Source organism: Rana temporaria, chromosome 8 (assembly GCF_905171775.1).
Source record: "Rana temporaria chromosome 8, aRanTem1.1, whole genome shotgun sequence".
NCBI classification, from domain to species: domain Eukaryota; kingdom Metazoa; phylum Chordata; class Amphibia; order Anura; family Ranidae; genus Rana; species Rana temporaria.
In genome coordinates this window covers 58,768,480-58,789,303 of record NC_053496.1, presented here as the reverse complement: position 1 = coordinate 58,789,303, position 20,824 = coordinate 58,768,480, and the positions used below count along the sequence as shown (strand labels likewise).

General features: G+C 42.2%; 1 protein-coding gene across 7 annotated transcripts in view; it reads right to left on the bottom strand.

The window, feature by feature from the left end:
- The window catches only part of SH3PXD2A (SH3 and PX domains 2A), a 424,441-nt gene that overhangs the window by 238,639 nt on the left and 164,978 nt on the right, over positions 1-20,824 (bottom strand). For all 7 annotated transcript variants that reach the window (XM_040361850.1, XM_040361852.1, XM_040361846.1 and 4 more), the window contains 2 exons: positions 9,642-9,718; positions 6,979-7,070 (listed from right to left, as the gene is read on the bottom strand). In XM_040361850.1, coding sequence (XP_040217784.1) covers positions 6,979-7,070; positions 9,642-9,718 — 169 coding nt within the window. The remainder of the gene's footprint in view (positions 1-6,978; positions 7,071-9,641; positions 9,719-20,824) is intronic.

Here is a 20,824-nt window from a genome sequence, read left to right as displayed (position 1 = left end):
TCAGTTCTTTTTATTAAACCCGCTGACAGATTCATGAAGAACCTGTGGAAAAAATAATCCACCCATATCCATCTTTAACTGAAATATGTATTTTGCTTGGATGAACTGTTTAATTCAGCCTAGTCTACATGTTTTAGGCTCACTTATAAGAAGTTGTTTGGCATTATCATAGATTCAGGTGAAAGCCTACCTTTATTTCTGTATCGAGAAGATTTAAATTGACACGCAGGATAAAACAATGCCAGTCCTGGCATATTACGAGAAACCATATTCAGCACTCTATACAAAGCATGTCAATCGGTTATTTAAATGCAACGTGAAAATGTGTACTGCTTGCACTTTATAAAGCAGTATCCTGCAAGGAGTGAGAAAAACTTTTGTGCTCTAGAAAATAAATGCAACAGAATGAGTGAAAATGCTGTACACCCTAGAGATAAACCATGGTGATACTTTACATTTAAAATGAAAGTACAAAAAAACATTTTTGCTGTCGATTTACATACCTCTTCCCAAAACCCTAAAGGCACCCATTTAAAAAGTATCATGTTCTGGAAGTAAGGAAACATCACAAAGGAACCTTCTTCCCTGGCGCAGTTTGGCAGCTCTCTCCGCCTCCTAATTCAAATGACACATCTGGTAAATACAAGATGCCTGAAAGCCTTTCTTTATCTTCTGTCCCCTGAAGAACTCCCACTCCTCCTGACCTCGCTGCCGGGAACACAACGGCCTGATCCAGACTCTGTTAGCCTACTCTGAAGAACAGGCCCAGATTATTCCCTTATTGCATGACACTAAACACTTAAAGCAGTGTACTAGGACAAGAAAACCCATATTTAAATACAAGAGTTATCTCTCCATGTTTCCATTTAACAAATACATTTCCTTAGGAAACTAGGTGTTAGTATTAAACCTCAGAATGTCAGAGTGCTACAGTTGCATTAGTGTCCATGTATTTCACTCTTGGAGATGAGGAGGAAACTAATGCCTTTTTAAGCCACACTGTAATTGGCCTGTGGAGCTTTTGAAGTGCAGACTTTGAAAAGTCTTCACCATGCACACTCACAAAAGAGAAGTACAAGGTCTGGTAGTCAGAAGAGCTCAGTGTCACACTGATCACTGGACAATGTGATCATAGACATGTAATGGTCACTATACAGTCTTAATTCAAATGAATCAAATACAAAAACACATCTATAAGCATCATCTAAGCAATTTGTGGTTAAACACAATTATTGATATTTCATGGATGGTGGGGAAGGCCGGGGGAATAAGGCTCTGTTCACACCTAGGCGTATATACGCCTGAAGCGCGACGCCGCAGCAGCCCCTAAGACGCTGGAGGGATGATTTTACATTGCCCTCTATGGAGATGGTTCACATCTCCGCGCCAAACGCCGTACGCCTGCCGCCTGAAAACAAGTCCCGGACCTTTTTTTCAGGCGGCTTTCGGCGTTCGGCATAGGAGATGTGGACCTGGGGGTAAGCTGCATTCACAATCGCGGCGTTTTGTCGCCGCAAATCACGGTACAAAACGCCGCAATTTGTCGCCGCAATTCGCGGGACAAAACGCCGCGATTAGGTACGCCAAGGTGTGAATGCAGCCTCACTGACTGACCAGGTTGAAATTTCCCAAATTGCTATATTCAGAGATATGTGTGCTATGCATATGCATGCATGCTCAGTTGATAATGACACATATGCTTAGGCAATAAACCTTGAAAATTACTTTCTAGTGATTACATTTTTTGACTACCATCTTTAGTTCAGGAAAATTCTTAACATTTCAAGAATACTTTGTTTACAAATACAATGAATGTTATCAATTAAATGTGTAAATACAAAGTCCATCATAATCATAATCAATGTGTGATCAAAAGCAAGATGATAATAACCAACAGTCTGTTAGACTATACAAGACCCATATTATGCATAATTTTTGTCCATAGATAATTTTTTGGTCCAAGGAAAAAGCAAAACAACTGCTCATCAGTCAGTTTTTCCCAAATAGGACAACCTCTGCATGTAAAAACTAGCACATGTCCCTGAGTGCTCCTTATAGCTTAACGGCCAGTTCACACTTTAGCGATCCTTTGAAGTGTGTTAACTAACGTGGATTGTGTTAAAGAGATTGTGCTGCCACTGTACCACATGCACCACATTAATTTAAAAGAGTTAAGAGTGCAGAGGACCACAATGCAAGGTTCATGCACTGTGGTAAGTTGTGTGTTGCACGCTACTGCACAGTGAAAGCGGGTGGCATTCACTATAAATAGCACCACAGTAAAACGCACATAGAGCAGGTTTATTGCTGTGCACTTCTGCAGTGTGAATGGGCCCTAAAAGATTGTTCACAGCATCTCTCCGCAGTGATATAGTCCCAAGGGAGGGGGCGAGCACGCTGACTAACCCCCAGTCAGAACGGCTTGGATGATGGGGGCAAGCTTACTGAGGAGGAACAGGAAGTGAGACATTCAGACAAAGAAAAAATCAGTTTTAAAAAAAAAATCATTGATTTCTATCCACCCTGATTATGGGGCACTATTCCTCCTCCAACTGATTACAGGCCCCTATGCAATCTTTCTATTCCCGCCGACCCTCAAGCTTAAAGCGGTGGTTCACCCTCCTTAACATCAGTCTAGCATAACATTCGGCATAGTAGCGCGAGCTACAGTATGCCTATCTGTATTTTGTTATCCCCGTACTCACTGTGCTATTGCACATTGAAGATTCCGACTCCCGCGGGGAATAGGCGTGCCTATGGAGAGGGAGGATGATTGACGGCCGGCTCTGGCACGTCACGCTCCCCGAAGACAGCCGGAGTAGGTCTCGGCTCTTCACGGCGCCTGCGCACAGGCTATGCGCAGGCGCCGTGAAGAGCCAAGCCTATTTCGGCTATTTCCGGAGAAGCTTGACGTGCCAGGGCCGGCCGTCAATCACCTTCTCTCTCCATAGGAACGCCCATTCCCCGGAATCTTCAATGTACAATAGCACAGTGAGTACGGGGATAAAAAAATACAGATAGGCATACTGTAGCTCGCGCTACTATGCTGAATTTAATGCTAGAGGAAAAAAATTTTTTTTTTTTTTATATAGGGTGAACCCCCGCTTTAAGACATTTGTCCACTCACTCTGATGCTGGGGCATTTTCTGGTCCAAAATGGTCATAGTAAATTCCCTTAGAGCCCTTTCACACTGAGGCAGTTTCAGGCATTTTAATGCTAGAAATACAGTCAGGTCCATAAATTTTGGGACATCGACACAATTCTAATCTTTTTGGCTCTATACACCACCACAATGAATTTGAAATGAAACTAACACAATGTGCTTTACCTGCAGACTTGCAGCTTTAATTTGAGGTTATTTACATCCAAATCAGGTGAACGGTGTAGGAATTACAACAGTTTGTATATGTGCCTTCTTTTTAAGGGACCAAAAGTAATGGGACAGATTAACAATCATAAATCAAACTTTCACTTTTTAACCACTTCATTACTGGGCACTTAAACCCCCTTAATGCCCAGACCAAATTTCAGCTTTCAGCGTTGACGCATTTTGAATGACAATTGCGCGGTCATACAACACTGTACCAAAATTATATTTTTATCATTTTTTCCCCACAAATAGAGCTTTCTTTTGGTGGTATTTGATCACCTCTGCGATTTTTATTTTTTGCGCTATAAACATAAAAAAACAGAAAATTTTGAAAAAAAACACAATATTTTTTACTTTTTGTTATAATAATATCCCATTTAAAAAAAAAAAAAAAAAAAAAATTATTTGGCAGCTTTTGGGTACTTTTACACTGGGGCGGTGCCGGCGGTGAATATCAGCACAGACCCCCCTCTGACAGGAAGAGCCGCTGATCGGCTCTTCCTGTCAACGTGAACAGAGGAGAGACGTTTATCGGCACTTCCTGGTTCACGCGATGATCAGTTGTGATTGGTCACAACTGATCACGTGGTAAGAAGCCTCTGTCAGAGGATTCATACTACGATCGGAGGTGCTGTGTGTCAGATTGACTTTTACACTGCGTGGCCACATACAGAGGCCCAACATGCAGGGAGCACCATCCTGGAGCACCCAGGCCAATTCTGACATTTCTCTCCTACATGTAAAAATCATCATTTATTTGCTAGAAAATTATATAGAACCCCAAAACATTATATATATATATATATATGCTTTTTTAGCAAAGGCCCTAGAGAATACAATGGCGGTCGTTGCAACTTTTTATCTCAAACGGTATTTGCGCAGCAATTTTTCTAACGTGTCTTTTACAAAAAAAACAGTTTTGTGCTTAAAAAAAAAAAAAACAGTAAAGTTAGCCAAATGTTTTTGCATAATGTGAAAGATGAAGTTACGCCGCGTTAATAGATACCCAACATGTCACCCTTCAAAATTGCACACGCTCGTGGAATGGCACCAAACTTTGCTACTTAAAAATCCCCATAGGCGACGTTTTAAATATTTTTACTGGTTACATGTTTTTAGTTACAGAGGAGGTCTAGGGCCAAAATTATTTCTCTCACTCTAACGTTCGCAGAGATACCTCACACGTGTGGTTTGAACACCGTTTTCATATGTGGGCGGGACTTGCGTATGCGTTCGCTTCTGCATGCAAGCTCACGGGACAGGGGCGCTTTAAAAAAAATATATATTTTATTGTTCATTTTACTTTATTTATTTTAGTTTGACACGTTTTTCTGCAAAAAAATAAAAACTGTTGATCACTTTTATTCCTATTACGAGGAATAGGCAAACAAGGGAAATATTACGAGGAATGTAAACATCCATTGTAATAGGAATATGGCATGACAGGTCCTCTTTACAGTGAGATGTGGGGTCAATAAGACCCCACATCTCACCTCTAGGCTGGGAGGCCTGAAATAAAAAAATAAAAAAATAAAACAATCCTGGTTTCGATCGTAGCGTTGTCGATAGAAGCAGGAGGGGGACATATTGTGGGGTATTGCAGAGTATGCACAGTATTGCCCAGAGTATGCACAGTATTGCCCAGAGTATTGCAGATTATTGCCCAGAGTATTGCACAGTATGCCCAGAGCATTGCAGAGTATGCCCAGAGTATTGCAGAGTATGCCCACAGTATGCCCAGAGTATTGCAGAGAATGCCCAGAGTATTGCAAAGTATTGCCCAGAGTATGCACAGTATTGCCCAGAGTATTGCAGAGTATTGCCCAGAGTATGCACAGTATGCCCAGAGTATTGCAGAGTATGCCCAGAGTATTGCAGAGTATGCCCAGAGTATTGCAGAGTATGCCCAGAGTATTGCAGAGTATGCCCAGAGTATTGCAGGGTATTGCCCAGAGTATGCAGAGTATTGCCCAGAGTATGCACAGTATGCCCAAAATCTTGCATAGTATGCCCAGAGTATTGCAGAGTATTGCATAGTATGCCCAGAGTATTGCAGAGTATGCCCACAGTATGCCCAGAGTATGCCCAGAGCATTGCAGAGTATGCGCACAGTATGCCCAGAGTATTGGGCAGGGATGGCTGAGCATGCAGGGAGGGATGGATGGGTGGATCTGTGACTGCATTTGTCACAGATCCAGCCCACAGCACTGCCGCTGACATCCGCTCCCTCCCCTCTCCTACTGTACCAATCGGTACAGAGAGGGGAGGGAGGAACCGGCGTCACCACATGACGCTGGTTTGTTTACAAGTCATCGCTCCGTCATTGGACGAAGCGATCACGTGGTAAACCGCCGCTATCAGCGGCGGTTTACCGTGATCCGTGATGCGCAGGGTCCTCTGGACCCGGCGGTCGCGGACACTCCCGTGTGCGCGCCCCAGGGGGCGCGCGGGAGCGCAATTCTGGAAGGCCGTTAATTAACGGCCTCCCAGAGTTAAGCAACCGCCCTGTAGCCGTACTTTGGCTATGGGGCGGTTGTCAAGTGGTTAAAATAATTAACTAGACAAGAACTCAAGGCTTGTACTTAACAGCCATGTACCAACTATCTAGAAGGAAACCCACACCACGCCACAATATATCTACACCTTGCAGAAACAGATATTTACTGTTGGACCACCACTGAAAAGTAAGAATTACAAGAGAACTCAGACAGAATGTTGAATTTTCATCAGTATTTCTCAACATTCTAGGCGTTTAACTCTTACACTACCAAAAAATAACTTCAAGAGAATATTGAATCTAGCAATGTATTCACTTGACCATCTGGTAATGAGAAACCACTGAAGTACGTCAAAAGGAAATCGCTCAAAGCTTTCAAATAAACCCAGATTTCAGACATCTAAGAAATAATTCAGAGACAAATCAACCAGCTCTATTACTGTAGCAGAGGAGGACTGAGTCACTGTGTGCAAATAGCAGCATTATCAGTAACATGATATACTGAATACCTCACTGTATAATAAACTATAATACAGGCTGCATATAGTTACCAATCATCTAGAGCACAAATGACTGTACTGTAAAGCTATAACATGATAAATAACATGCCATCTTTGTTCTCTCAGAATTTTGGCAATACAACAAGGGCCTGTCAAGTACCAAGACAATATATTTCACTAAAGCATACTTAAAAAAAATGTAAAAACCTCTGTGAATCAGCAAAGTTAGACAGGAAAAAATAAAACGTAAAGCTGAATTCAAGGTATGTTTTTTTCTGCATAGTTACATTGGTCCAGCTTTGAACAAATGCATATTGCATACCTGGCTAATGCCTGTGGAAGTGGAGCATCACAGAAGTGGCCATTGCTACTACACTGATCCTCGCCATTTCTCAGGTCCCTGGCTGCACAGGACTAAAAAGACTGCGAAGATCACTGTAACAGCAATGGCTACTACAGTGATTCTCCTCTTCCACAGTGATCAGCCAGTTATCGAATATGCAGGCTTATAATGTTCAAAGTTGGGCCAATGTATAAAAATCCATACCTGAAATTCAGCTTTAAAAAAAAGTTTATAGAATTCAGTTTTAAGAGGAGACTATCTACTTACTCTTTTGGTGGATCCAGATCCTCAGGTCGGGCTTCAAAAAACCTCAAGACCTCTTCGCATTGGGATATGTGAGCTGGTAATTTCACCAAGGCCTGCAATATAAGCACAATGTGTTGTGCTATAGGTAAACTATACAACTTAATTGTTATATATTTATAAAAACTGAAAGACAATTGGAGGTTTTAAACATACAATAATACCATTTCTGTTTATTGTCTAACAAAATTAGATTGGCTGTAATAATCTCCATGTTTGTGCTGGTTTTCATAAATTATCACCAGGCCAGGATTTTGTCACGGTGACCATAAGGAATGATATCATAATTTATTAAAGTCTAAACTGACGTACAATAGATACAAAATAACGTTTAACAATAACTGAATTTATTCAAGCAGAACTATACCCTCCTATCCCATACAGTTGGTAAAGGGGGTCCATCTTAGCCTCAATTTAGATCTGCAGTTTCCAATACTGCTTTCCATGTCATCAGCTTTGACAGCAACCACTTAAGGGCTTGAAAGTTTAGTTGAGAGCTGAGGTAGCATACTGGCAACTGTGACAGTAATCATCAGAGGCATGCCTTTAATGTAACTGCTTTGGAAAACCATTACATCAGTGTGTTTAGTTCAGATTTTATGTATAATTAATAAAGTAACATGTTTGGATTGGCAAATCTGTTCTAAGGTTCTGTAACACCCATAGATGAATCAGTGTTTCTTTTTTTTTTGTCATTCAACCAGCAAGTTTACCTAGAAAAACAAAAACCCAATTATTCTATCCACACATTTGAGGAGGATGGGGGAATCCCTTCAGCTGTATCATTGTATTCTGACAGCGGGGAGATTTCTCTGCTGTCAGAATACACTGATAAGCACTGCAGGCTATAAAAATCCCTTAGTGTGGTTGTACAAAAATCTAATTGATAGATAAACTTCTGTACAACCTCAGTGCCCATACATGGAACAAAATTAATCCGTTCTCTGCTGAACGGATACGTTTCGATCCATATATGGCCGACTTAATGGATCACTAAAGGAAATATTTTTTTTAGCTAAATAGCTTCCTTTACCTTACTGCAGTACTGGTTTTATGTCCTCATTGTTCGTTTTTGCTTTGAAGTTGCTGTAATTCTGCTGTGATCTCCACACTTCCTGCTTGTCTGGCTCCTTATGAAAAATCTCATGGCAGCTTTTCACTGTGGTCCAAGCTGTGTATCTAAAACTCCTCAGAACCAATCAGATTCATTTTAAAAACAAAACACTGCCCTGGATGTGTTTGTTTTTGTTCTGTGGGTCTCTTTACTTCACAGAAACATGAAACCAGTTTAAAAACGAAAGTGAAACTAGAGGCACATTATATGATTGAATTTAATCTATTTTTAATCATTTTTAAAAGGAATCAGTTAACTTTTATGTCTCTATACCCTGTAAACCAGGGGTGCCCAACCAGTGGCCCGGGGGCCACTTGTGGCCCGCGGAGCCCTCTGATGTGGCCCGCGACCTCCTACTCTGGGATGGAATAGAATAGAATACTGTTATTAAAGGTCAGTTTATTACTAAAATCACAGTGTATATATGGGCATATCTGTTCTGCAATGGTTACTGGGCTGCTTTCAAACTGATCTGCAGGTGCAGAGCAGTTTACAGGCGGGTTACCTGCACTGAGCCATAGACTTCTGTTATTACCTGCAAGTTTGGTGAGCTTTCTGAAAGTGCACAAAACCTGCAGAATTTAATAGAAGTGCAGAAAAGCCAAGGGTACATTGCCTTGCACCCGCAGTGCGAGTAAACCACAGCACATCAGTGTGAAAGGGGGGGTCCGACCAATTGGACCCTCCATTCACCTCTAAGTAGTGGCAGACATAAACCTACCTCCAATCTGGTCTGCTTTAAAAAAAAAAAAAGGAGTATAGCAGAGCAGACATGGACATGCCATCCACCTGCTCCGTTCATTGTGGCCCGCGACCAGTTACCAAGTCACTTAAGTGGCCCTCGCTCTTCAAAAGGTTGGTCATCCATGCTGTGAACAGTCATTTCATCAAAAAAAAATTTTTCTTTAGTGACCCTTTAAGGCACATAACCACTGGTCAGCCACTTTGAGGAACAACAAAATATCCGGCAGGATAAAAAATATAGTCCTGAGCAAGATCAACCACCATTTCACACTACCACTAATCCCCTACCCCAACATCTGCAGATTAGAATGACATATTACAGACATGGATTAAGATATCATAGTTATTACAGAAATGCATTAGTGGACAAATGACAGAAAAAGAAAAAAAGAACGTTGAGATTTTCTCATGTAAAGCTGAACTTAAATCTCTTTAGAGGAAGCTAAGGAATAAAGCTGTGTCACTGCACAACCTGCACCACACAAACAATTCTGCCATCTTATCCTGTTATCCTTTTCCCTGCCAGCACATGTACATTCAGCAAAGGCTGATCTAATCCTATGTCTGTCCCTCCCTCTACCAATGTGACAGCAAATGCATGAGTAATTAAAGTAGACTGACAAACTCAGATACTTATGCTAGTGGTTTGTAGCATGCATTAAATTATTTTCAAAATGTGGGCAAGGCTAATGAAGTAAGCAAAACAGATTTTTCAGAAGTGAGACAGACAATGAAAACCATTTAAACTTCTTCCTTAAAATGTCCTTACCCTGCAATACTCATCGATGGGTTTTAGTCTTTTCACAGCTACATCACGTATATGACTCCTTCTAAACAAAACTTTGCCTGCAAAAAAGAAAAGACATATTATACCTATGTGTATAGTAATGCTACAATATCACAAATGATTACTGTACAAATACAGCCAGCCAGTATCCTGCATGAAAACAGTTTAAATAAATAATAATAATAATAATAATAATAAAATAAATAATAATAAGAAAAGTCTGCATCAGGTGAATTTTGTTTTAGGTTTTGCTTCCCAGTGAAATCATTGCTTTCAGCTTATATTCTCACATGCATACATTTTACACAGGAATAAACCTTTAATTTCTGAAAGATTCTGAGGCAATGGTGTGTCAATGCGACCATATACAGATGCAGAATGATCATAGATGATTGCTGAACATAATGACTTTGGTTGGGAAAACATTGCTGCTGGATTTCTCATCAGAAAAGTTGGCACTGCTGAAATTGCTCTATGGATAGTTTATCTGGTATCCACTAATCAACTGATGTGCCTGTTAGAAAAAAATTATTGTTTTCATGGTTGAATCTTTCTTAAAGCTATCACAAACAATTGTGCAGTCCTTGACTGTTAAATAACACACCTTAAAGGTTAGTCCACTCAGTAGTGGTAAATGTGGAGTCTAGTGGGATGATTCACCAACCAGCTTCTTATCTCTATAGGGGCCACCAATGGTGCAATCTCTGTCTTAATCCTGTTTTTGAATAGGAATATTGTATGGTCCTGTTCACCTTAGGGTTTCCACACATCCCATTACATTCTTCATTGTAAAAAAATAAAAATCCATTAACAAAGGTTAACCTCTTCAGACTTGCACATCTACGTCCACAAATGCAAAGATTCTGCCACTGGAGTCTACGAGATTTGGGGCTGGTAGTACCATAATATTATAACATGTAATATGGTCCAAAACAATGACAGGTACAGCTGGCAGCTCTGATCATTGTACTCTAACTGCAGGGAGAGTACATGAGAATACAAGAGGAAGATTCCCCCATTCACATTGAATGTGTGGATGGGGAAATAAGATCATGTTTTTTTCTCCTTTTTTTTCCATTCAACCCTCTGGATTTAAAGTCTAAGGGCCAGATCCTCAAAAGAGATACGCAGGCGGATCTGCTGTTCCGCCTGCGTATCCCTGTTTCTATATTTGGAACTGATCCACAGAATCAGTTTCCAAGAGATAGACAGAAGATCCGACATGTGTAAGGGACTTACACTGCCGGATCTTAGGATGCAGTACCGCATCCGCCGCTGGGGGCATTTCGCGTCGAATAGCCGCTCCCTGAAGCTGGAGTGACGTTAGGAAATTTTCCAGAACTTGAGCCTTCAGTGGAGAGGATGGAATTTCTGTCCCCTTGAAAGAGCTTCGAGGTGGGGTTTGAGAGAAATTCCAAAAGTGCCCCCATAGAATTGCAGACAGAACCCAGGGGTCCTGGCAGTGGGTGGCCCAGACTGGGACAACATTTTTTAGCCTGGTTCCCACCGGGAGTGCCTGGGGTATTTTGGCGTCAAAAAGACTGCTTTTGCTCCTGAGGAGCCGGAAGGGCCTTCATCTTCCTGTTCAAGAAGGATTGCTGAGTACCTTTCCAAGGTCTTTTGTTGTCTCTGAATTGCCCCGATTGCCGAAAATCCCTCGGATCCGAACGGCGGAATCTAGAGAGACCGCCTCTGAATCTTCGTATCCTTCTATCCTGTGGAAGCATACCATACTTCCCTCCTGACAACCTGGAGATCGCCCTATCCATTTTGTCTCTGAATAGTGCTTTCCCATCAAATGGGATCTTGCACCAATTTTGTTTGGAGGAAAGGTCAGCCGTCCAGGGTTTCAGCCACAAGGCTCTTTTCGCTATTACTGAGTGCAACATGGATCTTGCTGAGCACCTGATCGTGTCAATGGCTGCTACCCCAACAAAGTCTGCCGACAGCCTAAGTTCTTCCAAGGCTTTAATTATATCTTCCTTGGGGACATCCTGACGCAAAGCAGTTTCAATGTTATCTGTCCATGACCTTATGGCATTTGAGACGGACGTGAGAGCGATAACTGGCTTACATGCTGCACCTGCAGCTAAGTAGCTCCTCTTCAACTCCAAGTCAATTCGCCTGTCTAGAGGGTCCTTGAAGGAAGCGGAATCCTCCATTGGTAAGAGTACATTTTTGGCGAGTCGCACCACCAATGCGTCTACCACTGGCATGGAGTTTAGCGACTGCGTTCCAGACTCCGGTAAGGGATACAATTTGTTGAATCGACCCAATGAGAGCTTTTTATCAGTCTTTGACCATTCATTCAAAATGACTTGGCTAATCTCGCCCATCAACGGGAAGAGAACCTGCTTCCTTTTGAGAAAAGGAAAGTAGCTCGTAGACTCTTGGGGAGGATCTTCCACCTCCTTCCAGGCGATTGCCGATTTGACTGCCTGGATAAAAGTCCTTACCAAGGAGAGGCTAAAGCCCGGAGGTTCTGACTCCTCTGAAGTCCTCTGAGTGGTCTTCAGGTGATGAATCTCTGACTGGTCCGTCTGCCGGTGGCAGAGGCGTACTGACTGCTGAGGGACCAGGGAGATTAGGTTCTACATCCTGAACCTGTGATATCTGCGGGGCTGGTTGAGCAGGGACCGAAGCCAAAAGCTTGGAGAAGGTACCACAGGGCTGTGGCTTGATGCACCTAGCAGGGCGTAGCTTGAAATGGCTCTGGCAGCCATAGCCCCGCTCACAGGCTCCTTATGTATGGACCAGGAGGTAGGGTTAATCCAAGAACCCACCCCTGGACACATACTGGAAAGAAAGGGCAATCTATCCCTCTTTCCAGCAACCAAGATGGCCGCCGCGTCCTCGTCCAGCGACTGCGCATGTGCAGAAGCCCGGCGCTCGTGACACAGGAAGCCCTGCATCAGAGAGCCGAGTCCCCATCTGATTGCAGCTGTGTAATGCGGTGGCGGAGACGCCGATCTGCACCGCTCGCCCCCTGCAAGGGAACGAGTATGGCAGAGCACCCGCGCCCCCCGCCACAGACCAGACCCTCACTCTGCGAGAGAGGAGCCCAGCATGACAGGGAGCACATTCCTGGAAGAAATACAGATCTGCAGGAAGAAACAAACTCTGGGGAAGCACAGGTACCTAAGAAGTTTTTTAAAAGGGCAGAAACGAAGCAAGGGGAATGAAAGAGCAAAAAAATGGCTAATTAATGTGGCAATGAAGATAAAAAAGAAAAGAAAAAAAAAAAAAATTATTGGCCTGGGGAAGCCGTAGCTGATCCTTCTGCGACTCGCATGTCATTCATCATTGCTCTTGGCAGTTTGCGTTCCTGTGAGGAAACTCTGCGAGATGACCCCAACAGATCCACATAGGGGGTTCCCAGTCTTATTAGCGCTTTGAGCGGCCCAAAAACATGGACTGCGCACGGGAAAGGCTAAACCTGGCGGACGCTGCCAACTGCAGAGGTATGGACATACTGCTACTCTTCACCAGCACAAGAAGGAATGAGGGAAAAAAGGAGAATTTGGGGGAGGGACTATGCCTTTAATTTATGCTATTCACTAGTCCTGAAGGAGGAGTCGAGGCGGAGCTCTATCACAGGTATGCTGCCATGGAGGTACCAGGAAAACATACTTTTTAGATATTTGTAAAATATTTAAAACCATTTATAATTTTCCTTCCACTTCACAATTATGTGCCACTTTGTGTTGGTCCATCACATAAAATCCCAATAAAATACATTTACATTTTTGGTTGTGACATGACTAAATGTGGAAAATGTCAAGGCGTATGAATGACTTTTCAAACCACGGTAAGTATATTAAAAAGAAAAAAAACTTAGACATATACATTATTCAACATAAAGTTGACAGTGTCTCAACATAACATTCAATAAAACTGATAGTGTCTAAACTCATATTTCAGTTTAGCAGAGATATTGCTGTCTAAGGCCCCGTACACACGACCAAACATGTCTGCTGAAACTGGTCCGCGGGCCAGTTTCAGCAGACATGTTCGGTCGTGTGTAGGACCGAGCGGACAGAATTCCAGCAAACATTTGCCCGCCGGGCCTTTTCCCAGCGGACAAATATTCCTGGACTTGTTTTAAAACAGTCCGCTGGGATCCTGCCCGCTCGGACATGTTCGGTCGTCTGTACAGACCTACCGTACATGTCCGAGCGCCCGCCATCCCTCGCATGCGTCGAATGACTTCGACGCATGCGTGGAAGCATTTAACTGGCAGGCCCGCCCACGTCGCCGCGTCATCGTCGCCGCGACGCCGCGGACACGCCCCGCGTATTGTTTACGCGCGGATTTCTGTACGATAGTTAGTACAGCCATCTTACAGAAATCCCCGGGCAGACATGTACGGTGAAAACGGTCCGGTGGACCGGTTTCATCGTACATGTTTGCCCGTGTGTACACGGCCTCAGGCTCCATTCACACCTTGGCGACAAAACACCCGACGCCGGACGCTCGTGCCGCTGGAGGGGAGAATTCCTATTGCTGTCTATGGAGATGGTTCACATCTCATAGACGCTGTACGCCTGCCGCCTGAAAACAAGTCCCGGACCCTTTTTTTCAGGCGGCATTGGCGTTCGGCCATAGAAAGCAATGGGAAAGATTTGTTAAAAAAAAAAAAAAAAAAAGTTACACGAATCGCGGCAAAATACGCTGCGTACGCAGCGTTACTTGTCGCGGAGGTGTGAATGCAGACTAACCTGAAAGCCAGTAGATATATCTAACTGCAGATATTGTAATCAATTCTTGATTGCCGCGCAATAGAAAAATATAAATAAATACAATTCAAACATAGCATTGGAGGCATCATTTCTACCTGCTGAGTAGTAAACATATGGGTACAAAGATCCTATTTAAAATGACAAATGTGTCATGCTGCTTTTATAATCGTGTGCCAAGAGGATGTAGAGAGATCATGTTAACTTTGTAAATCTAGTCTGCCCATGTTAATATGAATATGCTGCACATCAGCATCCAGAAAGTCCAGTCTATCACAACACTGCTGTCCATTGTGCGCTTCCAGTAAAAGCATCTATCCAACTGGCAGACACAGGAGTATACTGAGAACCAGGCATCAGCATGAAACCACTCAAAATTCCACACAGTTCACATGCTGAGGAGATATCAATCCAGTAGAGTTGGGTCCAATTTTTTAATACCTAAAGTTATTTTCTTAGAACAACTTACGTCATCCTGAAGCTGCAGTGTATGTCCCAATTAGAGCAAGAATTTCTTAGAATTCCTATAATTTTACATACAATGACTGGTTAAAACTGAGCTCTTTCTCCCAACCCATAACACTTATATTAAGAGTCGTGCCCATTCACACCTAGGCGTTTTGTCGCCTGTAGTGTGACACCCGCTGCCGCCCCGACACGCCAGAGGGATGAGTTAACATTGCCCTCTATGGAGATGGTTCACATCTCCACGCCGAACGCCTGTCGCCTGCCGCCTGAAAAAAAGTCCCTGAATGGGCACTTAGGCTGAAACGCTAGTGCAACACAGCCCCCATTGCCAATTTTAAGAAATGGCTGCATATAAATACAAACCAGCAAAATAAATTAACTGTCAGCATGATGCCAAAATAAGAATACTAATCCACAGATTCAATAAGCAATCACGCTATGTGGCTGATTAATAAGCCCGTTGAAAATTGCACTGTTCGTTTACATGCCAGGGCTGAGCTTCAGATTGTGCATTCTTCCCCTACACTTCAAACAGAACTGTAAAAAATAAAAAGGACGCAGGTGCCTCTTTCCACTCAAAAGTTATTGGTGGCATAAGAACATTTTTATTTACTTAATATTTTTATTTATTTTTTCAAAAATGGATTCAGATATAAAATGTAAACATATTGTGCAGAGTTGTAATGTATCCACTTGTGACAATTACTTCCAAAAGGAGCAGTAAACCAGGATGTTGTCTTGAGCTATAGCAAACTTCCAACATTCTAACGCAATGGAAGTCATTTAATAAAACTGGAGAGTACAAAATCCGGTGCAGCTGTGCACAGAAACCAATCAGCTTGAGGCCGGGTTCACACTAGTCCGACAAACGCTCCAACTTTGGGAGCTCATGTCGCATGACGTGTGAAAATCAATGTTTCCCTATGGGAGCCGTCTTAACTGGCCTGACACATGTCGGTCCGACTTTGCAAACGCTCCCTGTACTACTTTGGTCCGACTTTGATCCTACTTCACTCCATTGAATATGATTGAAGTCGGATCAAAGTCGGAAAGCAGTCTTGCACGCTCCGACTTTGGCAGGCGACTTGTACTCTGCTGATCTTAAGGGGGAACTCCACGCCAAATTTTAACAAAACCGGCATGGGTTCCCCCTCCAAGAGCATACCAGGCCCATGGGTCTGGTTCGGATTTAAAGGGGAACACCCTATGCCGAAAAAACGGCGTGGGGGTCCCCCCAAAATCCAAAGTACAAGTCTCATGCCAAAGTCGGAGCGTGCAAGACTGCAATCCGACTTTGATCCTACTTCAATGATATTCAATGGAGTGAAGTAGGATCAAAGTCGGACCAAAGTAGTACAGGGAGCATTTGCAAAGTAGCTCCGACATGTGTCGGACCAGTGAAGACCGCTCTCATAAGGAAACATTCATTTTCACACGTCATGCGACATGAGCTCCCAATGTCAGAGCGTTTGTCGGACTAGTGTGAACCCGGCCTCAGGGTGTTATTGCCAAAGCTTAATTGAACAAGCTGAAGTAAGAAGCTGATTGGCTATCATGCACAGTTGCATCAGATGTATTTTTTTTTTCATGATTATATTCGCAAACGTAAATGGCTTGGACCTGCAGCAGGAGGAGTGAGACCCAATATTTGATCAAACAAAGAGTATAGGGTTAATTTCTCGGACCCTGCCCGCTTTCCTTGCTTGTTCACAACAAGGTTAGCAAGACCCCCATAAGGAACATTTGTGCATAATACTTATATATATAGAAAATATGCAGTCTATATAGGATCATCATTTCTCCTTTTGCGATCACATATGCAAGCCGAATGGTTTAGCTGTTATAGTGGAAGTAGGGAGATCCGGCATTACATACTGAGTGGAAAACAAAAAATGCAACATATATTGCTCAATGGGCCTTGTCCACTACTCCTTACTGCAGCAAGGGGAATGAGACTCCTCTAGGTAAATTGTGCAACAGAAATCTCTCAAACATGGTGCAAGCTGATGAACTCTCATTTTCCTTTAGGCTGCTTTTACACTGAGGCGCTTTGCAGGCGCTATTGGGCTAAAAATAGCGCCTGCAATGCGCCCGGAAAGAGCCGCTCCTTTCTATCCAGTGTGAAAGCCCAATGGGGTAGCGCCTTCAACCCACCCGCAAAATGCCACAAAGAGGCGTTTTTGCAGGTGGTTTTAACCCCTTTCCGGCCACTAGCGGGGGTTAAAACCACACCGCTAGCGTACGAAAATTGCGGCAATCAAAACTGTAAAACGCCGCTAATAATAGCAGCGTTTTACCGCCAGCGCACCCAGCGCTTCAATGTGAAAGTAGCCTAACTGTATCCATGGTATATACATTGTATCCAACTGATATCGAAGCCTTTTCACTTGTAGAATGAATGAATGAATGCATATTAAATAGAGAGCGATGGAATTCTTGAGGGGTTTTGTGCCCTTGTTGAACACACACATGTCATACATATCTCCGTTTTGTTGTATTTACAACACTTTATTAGGATTAAAATGCGCCTTCACTATTTTTTCTATGAAGTCTCGTGAAGGCATGCAGACATTAATCATTACAACAGACTACAGAGTTTTTTATAAAATAGTGTTTCGTTAATACCACAATCTTTTTCAACTACTGTATATGTATTTTATTCTATATAACATTACAATTTTTTTTTTTTTTTTTTTTTTTTTTTTTTGTGTGATAAGTTAGACATTGCCCATTACATTACCCCAAACAGAAGCATCCAGGAACCCAAATCTGTAAAACTTATAAAAACTGACCTAGAAACGAATAAAAAGAAAAGGCAATTTTTGGAACCCATTGGCAGTCATTATCATCTGTGTTTTATGTATTCCTCGCGGTTTTTTTGGGGATTCATTCTTTTTCTTGGTGTTTCATGCACATATTTTATGACATTGCTCGCAGTCTAATGTAGAATACTTATTTGTGTCATTATGTGAGTTCACCATGAAACAGTAATCCACACATTCGCGTTTGGAGATGTGCACATGCAGTTACACTTTGTGCGTATTCACAGTGTGCTTGGGTGTTGTTGAGTGTTTGACATATATTATGTCCATATCCATGTACAGATACACATGTATATATACCGGAATATGTACACGACACATTATATTATTGATTAATATTTGTTATGTTTATTCACTTTGCTTTAAATTGATATGGTATTTTTCACATATGAATGTGGACCATTTTTGGAACATATTGTCACAACCAAGAACACTATTAAGAGACTTTTTTAATGCAACTCCTTTATACTCGTTTTTCCTTTTTTTATTTTGCATTTGTTGCAGGTCTCTAGATTTTTTACCCCTGTGTCTCTATGTGTTCCATATACAAGTCCACTCCATGTGTGAAACATCAAGGTTTAATTATATGTGTGCAATTGAACTGTGCTCACCTTTGGTATGATTGGTGGAAGATCACATCCACCTCCTTTTTAAACACAACTTTTGTCATTGTTCACCCAGCTATGAGTAAGCATCTCACGATGTGAAACATGTTAACCATTTGTTTGTCCTAGTATTCACTTTCTATTTTTGACTGCACTGTTTTTGGATCATGTTTTGATTTGATTTTATCCAATAAAGACGTTGTTTAACCACTTAAGCCCCGGAACATATTGCTAGTCAATGACCGGGCCACTTTTTGCGATTCGGCACTGCGTCGCTTTAACTGACAATTGCGCAGTCGTGCGACGTGGCTCCCAAACAAAATTGGCATCCTTTTTTCCCACAAATAGAGCTTTATTTTGGTGGTATTTGATCACCTCTGCGGTTTTTAGTTTTTGCGCTATAAACAAAAATAGAGCGACAATTTTGAAAAAAAAAATATTTTTAACTTATTGCTATAATAAATATCCCCCAAAAATATATATATATAAAAAAAATTTCCTCAGTTTAGGCCGATACGTATTCTTCTACATATTTTTCATAAAAAAAAAAAATCGCAATAAGCGCTTATTGATTGGTTTGCGCAAAAGTTATAGCGTTTACAAAATAGGGGATAGTTTTATGTTTTTTTTATTAATATTTTTTTTTTCCTAGTAATGGCGACGATTAGCGACTTTTATCGGTACTGCGACATTATTGCGGACACTTCGGACACTTTTGACACATTTTTGGGACCATTGGCATTTTTATAGCGATCAGTGCTATAAAAATGCATTGATTACTATAAAAATGCCACTGGCAGGGAAGGGGTTAACACTAGGGGGCGAGGAAGGGGTTAATTATGTTCCCTAGGTGTGTTTTAACTGAAGGGGGGGGGAGACTGACTTGGGGAAATTACTGATCGCTGTTCATACATTGTATGAACAGACGATCAGGCATTTCTCCCCCTGACAGGACTGGGAGCTGTGTGTTTACACACACAGCTCCCGGTTCTCGCTCTGTAACAAGCGATCGCGGGTGCCCAGCGGTGATCGCGCCCGCCGGGCATGCGCGTCAGCGGCGGGCTTGCGCTCGCCCCTATTGGCTGAACGGCGAGATGACGTATACCTAGGTGATCTCGCCCAGCAGAGCCGACCTGCTGCCGTATAACTGCAGCGGCTGGTCAGCAAGCAGTTGAAGGAGTGCGGCAGTCCAGCATTTCTTTCCAATCCCATTGTGGGGGTTTTTTTACCAATTTTTTTTTTTTTTCATGCAAACACATAACAAAACACAGGGCGGAATATACAATAGAAAAACTTCAAAAGCAAACAATCACCCCCCTCCCCTCCTCCCATTCCCTCCTCATCCATGCACACCACCTTCAGATAATTCCGGATGTAAATTCCTTTTAGGGGGTAAGAAAAATCAAAACAATATAACATATAGTAAAAAAACAAGATGCAGCTTCTGACATAGTAATGCAATTCGGCGGCTAATCATGCATTCTATGCATTAGGGTGAAAAACATTTTGTGCTGCAGCTGCCCCCTAGACTCCCCTTTTTCCTACCTGAACCCGATCGTTCCAGCAATGGAACAAGCACAGCAGCTCCAGCCGCTGTCTCAGGTTCTCATTGGACTGGTATTTGTTTGTTTACAATCACTTTAATAGGATGAAGGTTTTGGTGTAAAATAATAGTTTCAGTAGTTAAAAAGTATTTTCATAGAGATCTGTACATGGGACCTAAAAGAGGAATAACAAAGAAGGAGAGAGGGACAGAGGGATTTGGTTCTAAAAGGAACAGTCCCTCCAAATGATGGCCAGCGGGTTGGACAACAGCATTCTTAAACGATAAAGAGGGACACCTTTTACCACACAGTATGTAGTCAAAAGACACACCCCGACCACTGCTCCAGTTACACGGTTCACAAAGATCAAAATAGCAAATGCAGCAATACAGAGGTTGGAAAAAAAGCTTAGTGCAGCATAACCATTTTGGTAGTAAAACAAAACATTTTGTTTAGGGATGTACACATCAGACCATAAAAAAGGGACAACTCAGGCTGCATGAGGGACAAAGGGATTTTGTCTCAAAATAGGGACAGTTGGGAACTACAGTATGTTATAGGGTTGTATGTAGAGACATATCAAGGATACAACTATAAAAAAAACAAAGATACTGTAACAAGAGTACAGTTACCTACTTGATTTGCATTTAAATATGTTTGTTATATTATGACATGAGAGAGGAATGATTTGCGGTTTGACATGCTGGGTTCCCCTTTCCTAATTTGGATAGGTTGTACTAAATATGTAAACAAAGTATGACTAGGCTCATGGATAACAGTCTAAACAAATACCAAATCCAGTTACTAAATGTTTTTTTTTTTAAGGTAATAAAAAGTTGACTATTCAGTGCCAGAAACAATATAAAGAATGGCCCGAGAAATGGGCTGTCAAAAGGTGTGTGTATTGTGAACTTCAGATGGAGAATTAACATGGATTATTTCTGGAAGAAAGGAAGCAATACAATCAGTAATTCAGACACTGTGGCCCGG